Here is a 14,701-nt window from a genome sequence, read left to right on the forward strand (position 1 = left end):
AACATTATCGTGGAAGCTGTCGTCGACCGCAGTGCCGCCGACGCTCAAACCCGCCCGCTCAAACGTCGGCTGCAATCTGAAGGGCGCATGAATTTGAAATCGGTGGCGTGCAGCCACTTATCGGCCTAGTTATTTTCTCTATCACAAATTTAAATGGTACACAGTTAGAGTAGCCAAGGAGGAAGACTGTCACCACGGAAACCCACGGTGCATGAGTGCGGGCGAGTGTTCCTATTATCCCCTCGAGATAATACAACGGGAGCGATAGGAGCCATCCCAGTGGTGCTGGTGTAGCAAGTGGCCTTATGACGGTCATCCTGGAAAGAGCAACATATTTTTAGTGGTTGAATTCAGGCAGTCGGCACAACTTTGAGCGACTCGAACTCACTAGACATTCAATCCGGCACTCCCGGGAGGACCCCGATTGCCAGAAGTGAGCAGAAGTAATGTTGGCCGGAACCCTCCTAGTAGCCGGCAGATCCAGAATCCCACATTAGGGCTTCTCACCGAGAACTCACATGGACCAAAGTACGTGACAACACGGGGAGATTTACATACGGTCGTCGTCGTCTGATGGCCTGGAATTTAGAAACACCGATTACCTCGAGAAGGACATCCGGGGCCGATGGTGGGGTCATCCTTGTACATTATTGTGCTCGACTGACCATGGAAGGTCAACATTTCCTCGGCGAGCGGTGTTCAACCGAGGTCAGGGAGTTGCTGCAGTTCTTTCTCAATAGCTCCTAGAAAACTGCGCTTGAGTAATCACCCTCTCGAGAGCAGTGTTGGCTCGAACAACGCCACAGAGACACCCGTTGTACCGAACATGAGTCACTTTCGACAAGCTCCAGGGGTAAAGGGATGATTTCTCCGAAGTTATCGCAATGGCTGCTTCGGGGGACCCTGGGGGAGCCAACCAACTAGTTAGCGCCGCCGGCGATCGCGAAAGTTGACTCGTTGGGAAGGCACATGTACGATCGACACCTAGCTTGAAAAACACGATCAAGAAATTCGATCGATATGCATGCCGAGTGTCTAGGTGTGTCCGCCTCCGCTACGATTGTGCGCGAAGAGCGCATTCAAGTGTTCATCTTCGTGGCTTCGTGTTGTTCCCCTCGACACTGCCTGAGAGAATTTGAATAATCGGGGTTAGCACTTAGGCAGATAAGACTTTCTTCGTGCGAGCCGATAGTCCGGAGTACAAGGATTCGGTAGACCTGCAGGACGCAGATATGGACATGGGAACGAGGAAGCAGCTTCATGCTCACATGCATGTAGGTTGTTCACAGTTCTGAGGTCCTAAACTCACTTGCCTGTTGCAGCTAACCCACCGTATTCATTTAAGACCCTGAGATGCGCTTTCGTCGAGCATCTTTTGTTGCGGGACAAAGAAAACCAGGAAAAGCACGGAAGTATGAAGGAGACCTTGTAGTGCGTGGGGATAGTTGTCGAGGTGCGAGCATGGAAGCATAGCCTTAACGTGTCGTAGGTTGGGCGCTGATATCATCAAGTGCCTTGGTAAGATGAACTTGAGTCATTTCTTCTGAATGGGTGTGTTGAGCTGCACCAATGTATATTCCGAGCTTGACGGCAAACTTGAGGGTGGCTCTTTGGAGCAAAATTCTGGAGCCAATCCTATAAAGTGATTAACCTACGAGAGGTAGGGAGTGTATAAGATGAGAGCCATCAACATGCGGTTATATACAGGCAACGCAACGGGAAGAATGGATGGATGGAGGGGTGTCCCAATTATACAATCCACGGCATACGAACGAATAGGACCAGGGGAGAAAATGCTGAACGAGTGAGGTGGTGAAGATCACTATATCACAAAAAGGAACGGTTAGCGAGGGCTGCTGAAACGAGGCTGTAGAACACGGACATAATATTCGATCTCGAGCTGTGAGAGAAGATGTAGTCAGTGTCACGAGCGCACGATCCAACAAGATAGATACAGACGTATAGGAAGGCAACTTTTCTAGGCCACAGAAGATTAAGGCCGACAGGATTGAACAGGCGAGCGTTCAGATCGTCAAACAGTTGTTGTAGCCGTTGCATTTCCTAGGAAATGAAAAGCGTTATGATCGATAGCGCGAATTGTCGGAAATATGCGAGGTCTACTGACCTTCTCATAATGCGAAGTAGTAACAATTCTTGAAAGCTGTAGAGTGAGTACAGCCAGGACATTGTCGAAAAAGGAATGTCGGAGGCTGTGTGCTGAAATTAGAAGCTCATTCATGGCATTGATGGATTCTAGAAACTGCGTTGGGGTTATCTAGGGATTCCATTGAGCATGCAGTTGGGGGAACAACACGGCAAAGGACACACCCGGCCTTCGAGTTCTAACGGATATATCGGCGCAAATTGGATGAGTTCGCCGCCAGTATAGTCACGTTCGATGCGTAAGATCTCCCGCGGGTGGTGCAGCCCTATCTGCCCTATTGGTGCAGTGCCATACGCCGAATCAGGAGCTGGTGGGCCAAAGTAATAAGAAGATTTGGGAACAAGCGATCGATGCCTGAGCGCGCATGAGATTTCTTCCCCAAAAGTGAATCGCATGCGACTCACCGACTCTGCAATGAATGGAACCGTGATTCGAGTTCATGTTCAGGCTTTGTCTGGTGACCATTACTGTCAGGTGGGTCGACCAATTCCCAAGGCTGTGGGGAAGAAGCTTTGAGATTCAGACGAAGATGTGACGCTCGTCTTGGTGAGTTCACCGCCGACAGTTTCTCGTCCACTTCCTCGTCAACAGAATACATGAGTCGCCCACGTGAATCCACAACATCCCCTTCTTCGACGACCATAGTCATGTCTTGACCACTGTGAACCGCTTCTTCATCGTCTTCTACTCCTTTCTCTTGCTTGGGAGGTACGTGCGGCGATAGAGGATGCCAAGAGTCGTCACGAATAGTGGTTTCGTTCTCTTCCTCCACCTCGTACCCGGAATCGTTTCCGCTCGTCGTCGTACCTTGTAACGCCGGAGAAGTAGAGGTCACGAATTGCGGATCCGTGCGTGAAGCTATACCGTCTGCCGCTGGTTCAGGTACGTTCGAAGAGTTCGTGTTCCCATCCACCTCCGCCTCTTGGTCACTCTCTCGTCGCGCCCCCCTGATATCACCCTTCGGTGCATATTCGTCCTCCCCATCCGCCTCTAAATCCGGCTCCGGCGTCCGCGCCAGCTCCAAAAACGAACCCTTTGTCTCTTCTACGGTCAACATGCGAGACGAAGCAGCAGCAGCAACACCCTCCGAATTATTCGAATTATCTACCAAGCTCGGTCCAGGTCCAGGTCCCAGTTCCGCTCCAGAAGTCGAAGCGCTATCAGCCGTTGAGTCAATTAAAGCACGAGTTGCGGTTGAAGCAGCGATAGTGGAAGCAGGATTGTGGGTGTTGTCGTCGTGGGGCAAAGGCGTGTCGACAAGTCCTGCTGCACGCGGCTCTGGTTCAGAAGACGGCAGGTCATGATGAGCTTCGGTCATGACATGCTAATTAAACTTCTAGAGTTCCGGCCCAATGTAAGAACGATCAGTTGGTGGTCAAGAGCAAGTTTTCAGCGCGAGAGGCACAGTATGCGTTTGAACAGGTTTGTTTTCCCTTTTTGGGAACTTGCAAAATTGATCTCACGGATATTGATTTCGAGGCAGTATTAGCAAAAGCGCACGGCGACTAAGTCGATAGATTCGTATTGGCGAAAAGTAACAAGATACAAAGAAATGTAGAGTGTCAAGGACTACATATATTTATGTGTTGCAGTAGAAACATACAATGAGAAATGACTTGGGTTTATAAGTGATAGAAATCATGAAAAGAGTCTAATCATAGCGATCATAATGGGCATGCAAAAGATGGTAACAAAAAGTGTGGTATCAAATCGTCCAATGGAGAGCACAGCATCAAAGCGCAGCAAGATGTAACAAGAGACAAGGCAGCAATCGATCAAGGCGTCGGTGCGGCCTTTGAGCCGGGAGAGCCTTTGGGTGATCGCGTCGTCTCGCCCATCTTACCGCGGGCAGCAGCAGGAGATATAGATCGGCTATCGCTGTCTACCTGCATGCGATCATCCCTGTCTCGTTCAGAAGGTGCAGGAGGCGATGCAGCTGTGGAGGCAGGTGACAGTGTTGCGATCGGTGGTAAGGCCATCTGCTGGCTTGCTGAATGGGAAGTCGAGTGTCCCGAGCCGATTGGTCGAGGGTGAGGTGGCAAAACGGCGGGCAACGAGGGGCTCGGAGGATAGGGCTCAACAACTTGCCTTGCTTCTGACGGAGAGTGAGTCGCGGGCTGCGTGCGGAAAGGGATGGGTGAAGGTCGCGTAGATTGTGTAGGCGTTCGTCTACCATTCGAAGGTGACGACGCTCTTCGCTTGACTGCATCCACTCGCGACCGCTTAGAGTCGCTGACCTCATCGGAACCCGGGCTGAGAGGGCGTTTCAAATTCGCTGGTGGAATCGGCGGCGAAGCGTGGCTCCTCGTTGATGAAATCGAATCCCTGTGGTGACGAGGTCTAGGCGAGGGGTCATGTCGGCTGCCGGTGGAAACTGATGGTGAATGTGCTGAGCTATCTGTAGGTTTTGCCGCCTCCGGGCGGAATGAGGCTAAACCGATTAACGTCTCGGCTACCCCTTCGTCGTAATCCTCGTCGAGGTCCCGGGAAGGTCTCGCGTGAGCAGACGTTGGCGAAGGTTGTACGGACCTAGAAGATCCCGATCCGTTCGAGCTCGTCGGTTCAGGCGATCCTACTCCCTTATACCCTTGCCCCATCTTGTAACCTCGTTCGCCAACAGGCTTCGGAGTCTCGTCTCGCGAATCATCCTTCGTCCTCTTCGCTCTGCTGCGTCTCTTCGTCTCCTTCTTGCCGGCTTCGGGAACTCCGACGACAGCCATGGGGGAGTCAGCTTCTTTCTCCTTCGCAGATCGTCGCTTTCTCTTCTCTGAGCCCTCAGGAGCCGAAGAGCCGTTACGTGGACTCTCGGAACCACTCAGTGTGGGCTGGGGCGGTCCAGGTGGGTGACGCAGGGTCTCCGGAGGGCCAGCGTATCGCGCTTCGCCGCGGGGTTCGTGCTGACTGGGCTCTCGGTCTCGATCGTACTCGCGCTGATCCCTAGCATCGAAACGAGGATCATAACGACGGGAAGATGGCGTAGATTCGTGATGCTGAGGAGGGGGAGGTGGCGGTGGAGAGGGACGATAGGGTTGGGCTGGGGCGGTAGACGGAGATGGCTTGGGATCCCAATATGCACGAGAGGGATGAGCGGAGTGAGTGGATCGTGGAGAGGGCTCGGGCGAATGCACGCGTGGAGCACTGCTGGTTGCAGGGGAGCGAGGAGGGTAGAAGGAAGCTTGTGACGGGTGCGGAGGGTAGTCTCCACTTTGTCGTGAGTGATGGCGATGTTCCCATTCTCGACCCTCAGCAGGAGGTGGACGGCGACCCCATCCTCCATCCTGTTCCACTGGACGGGGGGCTGGATCATTGTGAGGATAGACTCGAGGGGATCGCTGAGCAGGAGCAGCGCTTGGCTGAGCCGGGCCGACTTGTTGACGCCCCGGGGGAGGATAAGGCTGGAATGGTGAACGTCTAGCTTGCTGCGGTGGCGTCGGGGACCTCGAAGGTACACGGGGACGCTGGAAGTACGAATCCCCATGTTGACTGGTATGTGCTCCGTTACGCATTTCCTCAGCAGCGATCTGATGCTGAGGGACGGGATGCTGTAGTAGCAACGTGTGCCCCACTGGACCCCGGCTTGGCAGGTCGCGAGACGATGGCGGAGGGTAATCGCGAGCATGCATAGGACGGTCTACGTCCATGGGAGCCAAAGGTGTATGAGTGGAGACGTGCCGAGACTCGTCAAGAACGACAGGCGGAGGCGGACCTCCACGGAAAGGCGGTGAAGAGGGTCCAGCTCCGACTTGGGAGGGAGGTGGTAAAGAGATTTCATTAGGAGGGCCCCTCGAATCGGTCCTGAATGGCGGTGGACGCTGCGAAGTCGGTTGGAGAAGGAGAGGGGGTCCAGTAAGTCCGGGAGGCGGGATAACAGCACTGGCGTAGGCGGTAGGATGTACATCTTGTGGACCCGGCGCAGCAGGCAACTGACCGCCGGTAGCTTGCGCAGTCTTGAGTAACTGCAGGCGTTGGGAGATAACGTGGTTGCCGGGATCAAGCTCACTGGCTCTCGCATAGGCGTCGATGGCGTCAGATATCTGGTTGTTGCAGCTCTCGTACAAGCTGCCGAGATCGAACCAAACTTCGGAGATATATGGGTTGATACGAATTGCCCGCGAGTATGCGTCGAGTGCGTCGCGGAACTGGTTGATTTGGAAGTACAGAACACCGATTGAACACCAGAACGTCGGATTGCGACCGTCCCGGTACACAGCCTGCTGGTATGCCTCATATGCTTTGTTGTACTTTTGGCCAGCCATGTAGGCACGACCCAAGAGGTACCAACTTTGAGCGTCAGAAGAATCTGCAGATGCTAGGTTAACTTTAAACGAAGGTCCGAGAGAGGGGAAATCTACTGACCAGCTTCCAAGCTCTTCGTGAGGTATTGGATGGCCAATTCCTGGTTCTGGAACGATGAACCATCTTGATGGTAGAGCCAACCTAACTGCTGAAGCACCTTGGCGTGGCTAGGGTTATCCGCCACCACCCGCTCGTAGGCATCTTTGGCTCGGACATGCTGTATGAAGCAAGACGACAGTGAGAAGGTGAGCTAAACATTGACTCCGAGATACTTACGTCTTTCTGTTGCTCGTAGACGTGGCCAATTTGGAACCAGATGTCTGCATGGGCCAAAGGGCTAGGCGGGTTTCGGAGTATTCGATCGAAGCAAGCGAGCGATTCTTCGTATTTGCCTTGCTGCTTGTAAATTATACCTAGGCGAAATAGTATCTCGTTTGCCTTGTCAAAGTCAAGATCTAGAACAAATACGGTTAGCGTTTGGGAAATAGCTGATGGGTCAAGGAAGCTCACCCTTGTCCATCCGAAGGACAGATGAAAAAGCTTCTTCGGCATGGTCGAGGGAACCATAGCGATCATAGAGTATGCCGATGCCATACCAGAGCTTGGGATCCTCCTTTGGGTTTGGCAGGAGGTACAGAGCCTGCTGGTAAGCGGAGTACGCCTTCTGGAGGTCATCCTGCATAAGGTAGCAGTGACCTGTGACAATGTCACAGGTGTCAGTGACGGCGGCAATAAGAAGCGCTGAAGAATGGTGTACCTAAGGCGCTCCAGACTTCGCCGTTGTCTTCTTGCAATTGGAGTACACGCTGGAAGTAATCGATAGCCTGATATGGTAGAAACGTCATAGTGAGCACGTGGACGGATCTGAGATAATACAATGTCGGCGGAAGTGCAGCGCCGCGGACATCGAGAAGGCACGGCCGAAAGGAAAAATGATGAAAATGGACAAACTTACCTTGGGATAGTTCTCTTTGATCCGAGCAATGCCTGCAACCTGAGTGAGACCAGCCAGGGACACCGGGTTGTGCCGCAGTGCGTTTTCATACGCCGAAAGCGCATGGTCCAAGTCTGTCATCTGCTCAGCCACTCGGCCTGAGAAAGATGGAGAAGCGGCTTTAGTGTTGATGTATCCAAGCCGTCGGACGGATTGAGCACACACCTATCAATAGCCACGTTTGCTCATTGGCAACGGCTAATTTGTGGGCTATCGATGATGATGACCCCACGCCGTTTGAGACAGTGTTTGGGATAGCGGTCGGGGAAACGATGGCGCTCGAGTGGCTAGCGCCATTTGAAAGGGGTGTTGTCGGATGCGCCGCGTTCCCGTTGAGATGGGGATGGTGTTGTGGCGGAGGTGGAGGTGGGGGTTGGGAATGCGAGAAAAGCTGGGAATGAACTGGACCGGGCGTCGTCTCATGCATCCTAGTATCACGGTCTTGCTGACGAGGGAGTCTGTGCGACATCGTCGACGACGTCGAGGGGAGGGGGTAGGAGGGAAAGTTGTTGTGGGAGAAGGGGGGCGAGAAAAAGACTAAACTGGTTCGGAAGGTACGTGATATATATAATGCGATTTTGCAGGAAGGGAGATGTGGAATCAGGGCATGGTTGTTGGCGGGTGATCGTGCGATGGGATGGCGATCAGGTTGAAAGAGATGGAGGGCCAGATCGGATCTCATGCAGGGATGACATAAGTTATATACCTGTCTATCTAGATTGCTTGGTTACCACCCCACCGTATATGAACCAAATTGGCAGCGTTCTTTGTTAATAGCTTAAAATCAGCGCGAACGACGGAGTCCGAATCCATCCGTTATCCGGGATCCTGATCAGAATCTAATCGACGCTTCTATCCTATTTCCCAGCCAAATCCATACAAAATAATCTTCGGTTTAATCATTCCCGAATAACTCACACCTTGTTCCAGCCCCGTTTCCATCCTGTAGTATTATGTCAGCCAGATCTACTTTCTCCAGGCACATGATCGGTAATATTAATATGTAAATACTTCCTTCCCCAATTATTCCGGCTTATCAATCATCGATCATGCAGCCCCGCTGATTACTGGCTCCCACACTGACAGGTTCATTATACCGGTCTCTTCCGCAATCGGTACGCAGTCCAACAGCTGTCACTGCGTTGATTAGGGGCGCACCCTGAATGCCACAATGAGTTGCCGACCCCTTATGTTTGTTATTCTGCGCTTTCGAGATCAGCGGAGCCAACGACTCGAAATCCGAAACGCGGTTGCATCAATTCTGATCACCGGCGAGTTTGGACCATATTGGACAAACGCCATTCGTGCCACGGCCGTCTGATACACAACACAGCTGGTGCACTGCAAGCACAACAATCACACCCATTTCGCGCATGGCGGACACACCTTGTGGTGCTAACAGTGTTTACCCTTAGGTTGCTATTCCTATTTCGGGATCAAACCTTTCACGGGTCGACGGCGATTTCAGCTTTCGCTTCGCTCATGCTTGGGCGTATATAGAGGTTCCGAGCGTACAGTACGTATATATGCCAAGGCAACTACGGTTTGTACTTGGTGCTTATTCGGAGATTCAGTGCTGAAAGCGCTGAAAGAGGTCGTAGGGACCCTTGTACCCGGTTTGTCAAAGAAACTGCCGGCGGAAGAATGTGTTGATGTGCAATAGAACTTTAGAATGGAGGTTCGTGTACACAAGGATGGTTCTGTTCTATTGATCATATTTTATTGATGGTACATCCAGGTATGTAACCGCGGGTTGGTCCACAAGGCCTTTGTATCATCTGGATACAGACTCCGTGAAATGGAAGGAGGTGGACAACGTTCGCTTAGGCTATTTATCCAAAGCACCAGGTCAGCTGGTTGCATGATGGCATGCCCTGGCATTCCCCGAGCAAGAACAAACTAAGCAACACTGGGGTCGATGATCAATCGCTGAAAGGACGACACGAGCCGAGCGTGGACCTGCGCGGACACGATTTCGACGACTGGGGAATCGGCTATGCGGTCTCGCCACAGCAGGGCCCAGAAGGGTTTGACTGAATACTGATATAAGGGGGTCAAAAGGCTATTCCATCCGTGACATGCCAACATCTCGATGCGACGTATATGTATAACCTCGAACAGCCTCACCCCGGAGCGCTTGAGTTAATGTTTTATTTAATGATCAGATGTGGATCACCTACCCAGCAACTGATAGATACGGGGCAGAAATAGCGTGGTCACAGCATGCCGTGCATTGAACGAGTGTACAGCAAGTCAATCTTTCATCATTGACATTGCTAATATAGCAGGTACTAGGCTCCTGGACCACTGGGCAATGCCGCAAACATCGTGTAAGCGGAGTGCATGATGTAGATCATAGTATAGATCGAGGACAGTTATAGTGCGTTCCTGGTTGGAATTTGAAACATCTCTCAACTTTCTGTATCGCGGACCATGCACGAACCATTACCCATTGAGGTCCTCGTACCTACTTTCCCTTCCAAGTACCTCTAACTTTACATGCAGAAATGGTGTCTGCATTTGCCCCCTCAGCGCCACAATCATTTCCACACACCCACCGAATGGGACTTCTTATATCCCCCTTCCCCCCGTAGTGAGAAACTTATGGAGACGTACATAACTGCTAGAAGGCCTTCTAACAGCTGTGGGGTTATTACATCAGTCCAGACCTTGATCTCTTTAACATTTCGCTAAACTGGTAAGCGTTACTCGTGTGCCGTGCTCCCAGGACCAATTTTTGCTCGATCGGGCCGAAGGATCCTATGGAAGAAAGGGGTACGCAAGAGTGCCGGTGAAGCTTTGAAGGGTGCCGCACCTGTCTCGGTGTGTCCGTAACTAGGTTGGTCCTTGAGTAAGTGGGTAACGTCCGTATGTCATGGATATCAATCAACGTTTCGAGCAAATGAATCACCGTCCGAGGCCTGTCTCATGTATTTCGAATCAAGATGTCGATAGCAGTCAAACCGTGTTTGAGTTCGCAGCCGGAACATTTCAAGTGTGTAGTGATGGCGGTTGTACATAAGAAGCAAGTTTGACGCAACACGTTAACGTGGTATGTACATAGCTACGGGTAACCCCGCTTCTGCGGCACTTGATGTGCGCCGTTGCGTGGTGTATTACTATGTAGGTGCTTAATTATACATCGTTGACACCCTTATGGATATGGATGTGATTGAAGTTACCTCGAGACAAGAACGCGAACAGTGATACACCTGCTCCACAAATTGCTATTATATATAAAGGCACTGGCTTGTAATGAATTCAAATTAATTGAACGAGGCTCCATTTGCGCGGAATGATGAAACCGTAGTATATACTTTAGAGTCGCCTTTCCGGAAGGCCAAGGATCATGGTAATACAATTCTCGTTGGTGAACGTCAAGAGTGATAGGCCTGCCTAATAGCACACGGGCTGATCACCGAGGCAGCATCTCCTATACAAACCTTAATTACAGCCTTTCCCGCTAAGTATCCACCCCTACATAACCGATAGGGATCAGTTCTAATCGTGCCCATACATGGGAGGCTAGGGAGTCGTGGCCGTGGTCATTTGCTTCCGTGGACCCGATGGGGCAGATCGGACGCCATGGCAGGCTGGGGTGGACTGCTGCGGCAAGGGATTTGGCTATCGTAGTTAATCTGGAATTGCTGTGCAATGCATACATACGAAGCGCGGACTCACCGTTTGTCTCCGTAAAGACAGCCGAGTTGGGAAGAAGGAAGGATGTGACGCCTTGAGTGAATGGCGAGATGATTGAGGCGGTAGTCCGACGGGACGGAATGCAATACATGCAGCACATATGTAAGGAAGGCTAAGTCACACAACATTACGAATAGTTAACGATAAACGATATGGGAAGTTGATAAATGAAGTTACTAAATCCACCTACTCACGCGCACACTCAGGCTGTTTGGCAGCTATACAGACTACGCGGAAAAGGGTCCCTTTATATGGATACGTTACTTCGCCTGGGAACGGTTCTTCTGGATGCACGACTATAGAAGAAGTATCTCCTCCGTTCCCAGGGTCAGCATTCAACCACGCCGCCGTGCCGTGGCACATCAAGTCTTCTTGAGATCTTGAGCCTTCGGGCAAGCCGTGACGTCCGCTGGAATGTGTCCATTTTCGAATCGCTTGATATGTAGCCGGGGCGCGCATAATGAATCTGTCATGACCCCAGGTCGTCGCATCACGATTCCCACTGTTTATGCCGCCCATGGTCGCTTCGATGGCGGTGATACGTGTTATGCAAGCGTTCACAGATTCGAAGGTCTGGAAAGCAACGCACGCGCGGGGGTGTCGTAGAACCAATCGGAACCTCTAAATGTTCCTCCCATCTAGGCACATCACCACAGATCATCACCCTCAGCCGCCAGCGACATAAATAACATAGCCTGACAAACGAGGATGACATGTCAATCAGACTCCATGAGACCAATCACTCGGGTCGAAGCATTCAAAACATACCGTTAACGACTTATCGCCGTGTCGCACACCCCATTCGGCCTTCCATCAGGTCCCTTTCCCTGGTCCTGCATCCACATCAACAACTCACGTCGTCATTCGTGACCTTGATGGAGTATATATCATACATACCTCTTGTAAACCTCGGATAAAACCCTGACCGCCACCACCATCACAGCCGCTGATGTATCTCCTGTACTATCTATGTCCTTGTTTCGTGGAAAGGGCATGGGCCAGCATGGGCCATGCACCGAGCCCTTTCATTAAGGGAGATGGTTGTCCCCTAGTTTAGATAAGGGGAAAGGGGGACTAGCCGCAGCTAACCCCTCTCAGCGCGGTCCAACACATGGGCATCGTTCCACAATTCCACATCCGCATGCTTCTACGGTTGAAACGTGTCGGGTTAGTTGCTACACCCTGCGGACTCTTGTGCATCAAGAAGCACTTACCGCTATTGGCTGGCTTGTCTTTGCTTCCTCCCTTCGGCCAAGGCGTTCCAAACGACCCGCTTCCGTGGGCAGTGGTTCCCACCTTAACTTCCAAATGTTCTCTGCAAATCGGCAGTAGTGTGAAAAAATAAGGTAAGCTACGCACGGCATGTGCTTCGTTGCTCATGAGACTAGCTGGCGAACGTATATGACTTAACGTGAACCCAGGGATTAGGACTGCAATTTGGTGTCAACGAACACTGCTTACCGGATATGTGCACTATCTAGATGCGAGCCATGATGATGCACGCCATGCCAGAGATGCCCAATGCCAGATGTGACCTAATTGGTCCGATCAACTAGAACTTGGGCCTTGGGAAGGGTGCAACGTTCGCATTAACGTTGACGACCTTCTTTAGCAGCCAACGGGGAAGCTCGCAGGTCCGTCACGGTCTGACCGGGAGCACTGAGCTAACGGCGGAAGAACTACGAGCCAAGCGTCAGGGCGTAGCAAATAGGAGAGGTCTTTAATTTAGTTACCTTGGAATTCTAGCATGCTCCTGCGGTGCGGTATATCACATCGCCCTAATCTGATACCCTGAGGCTCTCGTGTCGAACATTCTAGGTGATCGATAGTTGGCGGAACTTGAATGACTCTATCTCCGCCTGAACTACCACACGTGGGGACGGTAACAACGCGATTGTACCTTGACATCGACATCGACAACGACAACGACCTCGCGATAACGAGCACTCTCGACCCACGACTTTCACCACCTTCACTTTCTGTATCACTCATATCCATTTGTCCTTGATTTCTCGGTTTCAGCAACTATGACCCGTAAGTATTGTAAATGTGCTTCGGCGACACGCTGCCTGACTCGACGATGGCCAGGTGGTAACCAGCGCGAGCAAGATCGATTACGAGCGGCGAAGAAGGCACCTGCCAAGAAGCCAAAAGAGAGTGCTACCAATCTCGCAAAGCGCAAGGAGGCGTGCGTATCCGTTTGCTTGCGCTGCACTTCCTTGCTTTCACAGAACTGCTGATGCCTTCACCCTTTGACCTTGTATGTTTCTAGTGATGCTGAGGCACTACGTGCGAAGCAGAAAGTAAGTTTCATATATGGGCATTGTGGCCTTGCAGTTAGCTCACAGTACACGTTGCAGAAAAAGGAAGAGGAAAAAGCCGCTGCTGGCTCCTCCGGCAAATAACAGCAATTCCCGTGGAAGGAATATTGTTCTTCCACGCTAGACCGCCCTATTTCCTCTAAATTGAGAGCGCCTCTTGGACCCAGTCAACCACTCTGGTGGGATTACTGTGGCTAGACTATCCCTCCTTCATTCTATCTACTTCTGTACCCATCCATGTCTGTGTTCAATTATTGGGGTTACGCCGGCTTTGATATTTTATGAACCGTGTGCCCTTGGCTTCTCCTAGCTCCTCGGGCGTTGAGGTGGTGCGACAATCCAGCCAAATGGGTGTTGTCGAAGCTTCTTCCACCCTGACATATAGATGGACGCTCAAGTTTACTTCCGCCATGATATATGCCGCAAACTTCCCTGTCTGTTAAAGAATTTTGGAGGCACCCAATGAAGAATCGGGCACAATCTCGGCGACCGAACCAGGTTCAAATGTGTGTGTCGCTGGACAAAGCTCATATAACCGCGAAAGGCCGATGCGATCCTGCACAAATGTCTGCATGGAAGGATCTTGTTCTGCGCCGCAGGGACCGAACACATGCACCTGTCATTTGCTTGCAGGCGGAGGCATACTGTCGTCACAAATAGCCTATCTATTTACTTTGCTGATCATCATCTCACGCTACGGCTTACTTCGTGGGACCCGATTTCAATGAAGCTGGAACTGATCGTTAACTCGTTCCCCGTTTCTGTCACTCTAGCATGCAAGCCCCACATGCACGCCAGGTAGGGTTTATACACACCGACGAACCCGGCAGGCGAGCGAACTGGGTTGACGGATTGGAAGGTTATGACTCTGTAAACGCCCAAACGAAGGAGGGAAGCGTCCCATTGATGTCCACCATCCGAGGTTATCTTCTCAGGCGTAGACCCCGCCCAACAAAATTCGTTCCTGGAACTACCGAGGGTTGAGCGGGAGAGAAGGTCAAACTTGGCATATAAATAAACGAGCCATATGCACGGCTGTGGGCATCCAGGAAGACAGGCCGAGAATAGACACAAGAATGCGATCTAGATGTGGGTTGATGGGGCGGTAGCCATCTTGGTAGCATCTGACCACACAAAGTTGCCGAAGGGGGGCCCTGGCAATGGCGGAGCCAGGAGGTGGGAGATGATGAGCCATTTGGGACAAGGCAGTTATTTAAAAAACCAAGT

General features: G+C 51.6%; 3 protein-coding genes across 3 annotated transcripts; 1 reads left to right on the plus strand and 2 right to left on the minus strand.

The window, feature by feature from the left end:
- Positions 1-1,843: 1,843 nt before the first annotated feature.
- Positions 1,844-3,482, minus strand: PC9H_004143 (uncharacterized protein; the record flags this gene model as incomplete). The annotated part of the gene is made up of 5 exons (XM_036773730.1): positions 1,844-1,900; positions 1,960-2,061; positions 2,126-2,275; positions 2,329-2,518; positions 2,569-3,482. The coding sequence occupies 5 exons, from the start codon at positions 3,480-3,482 to the stop codon at positions 1,844-1,846; spliced, it is 1,413 nt and encodes a 470-aa protein (XP_036635203.1).
- A 457-nt stretch (positions 3,483-3,939) lies between these two features.
- Positions 3,940-7,923, minus strand: PC9H_004144 (uncharacterized protein; the record flags this gene model as incomplete). Its single annotated transcript, XM_036773731.1, has 7 exons — positions 3,940-6,464; positions 6,521-6,677; positions 6,737-6,915; positions 6,971-7,156; positions 7,218-7,284; positions 7,416-7,552; positions 7,620-7,923. 7 exons carry the CDS (start codon positions 7,921-7,923, stop codon positions 3,940-3,942), a joined length of 3,555 nt encoding a protein of 1,184 aa, XP_036635204.1.
- A 5,257-nt stretch (positions 7,924-13,180) lies between these two features.
- Positions 13,181-13,558, plus strand: PC9H_004145 (uncharacterized protein; the record flags this gene model as incomplete). The annotated part of the gene is made up of 4 exons (XM_036773732.1): positions 13,181-13,187; positions 13,242-13,341; positions 13,426-13,456; positions 13,514-13,558. 4 exons carry the CDS (start codon positions 13,181-13,183, stop codon positions 13,556-13,558), a joined length of 183 nt encoding a protein of 60 aa, XP_036635205.1.
- Positions 13,559-14,701: the final 1,143 nt, after the last annotated feature.

The sequence above is a fragment of the Pleurotus ostreatus genome (assembly GCF_014466165.1).
Source record: "Pleurotus ostreatus strain PC9 chromosome Unknown scaffold_2, whole genome shotgun sequence".
Taxonomy (NCBI): domain Eukaryota; kingdom Fungi; phylum Basidiomycota; class Agaricomycetes; order Agaricales; family Pleurotaceae; genus Pleurotus; species Pleurotus ostreatus.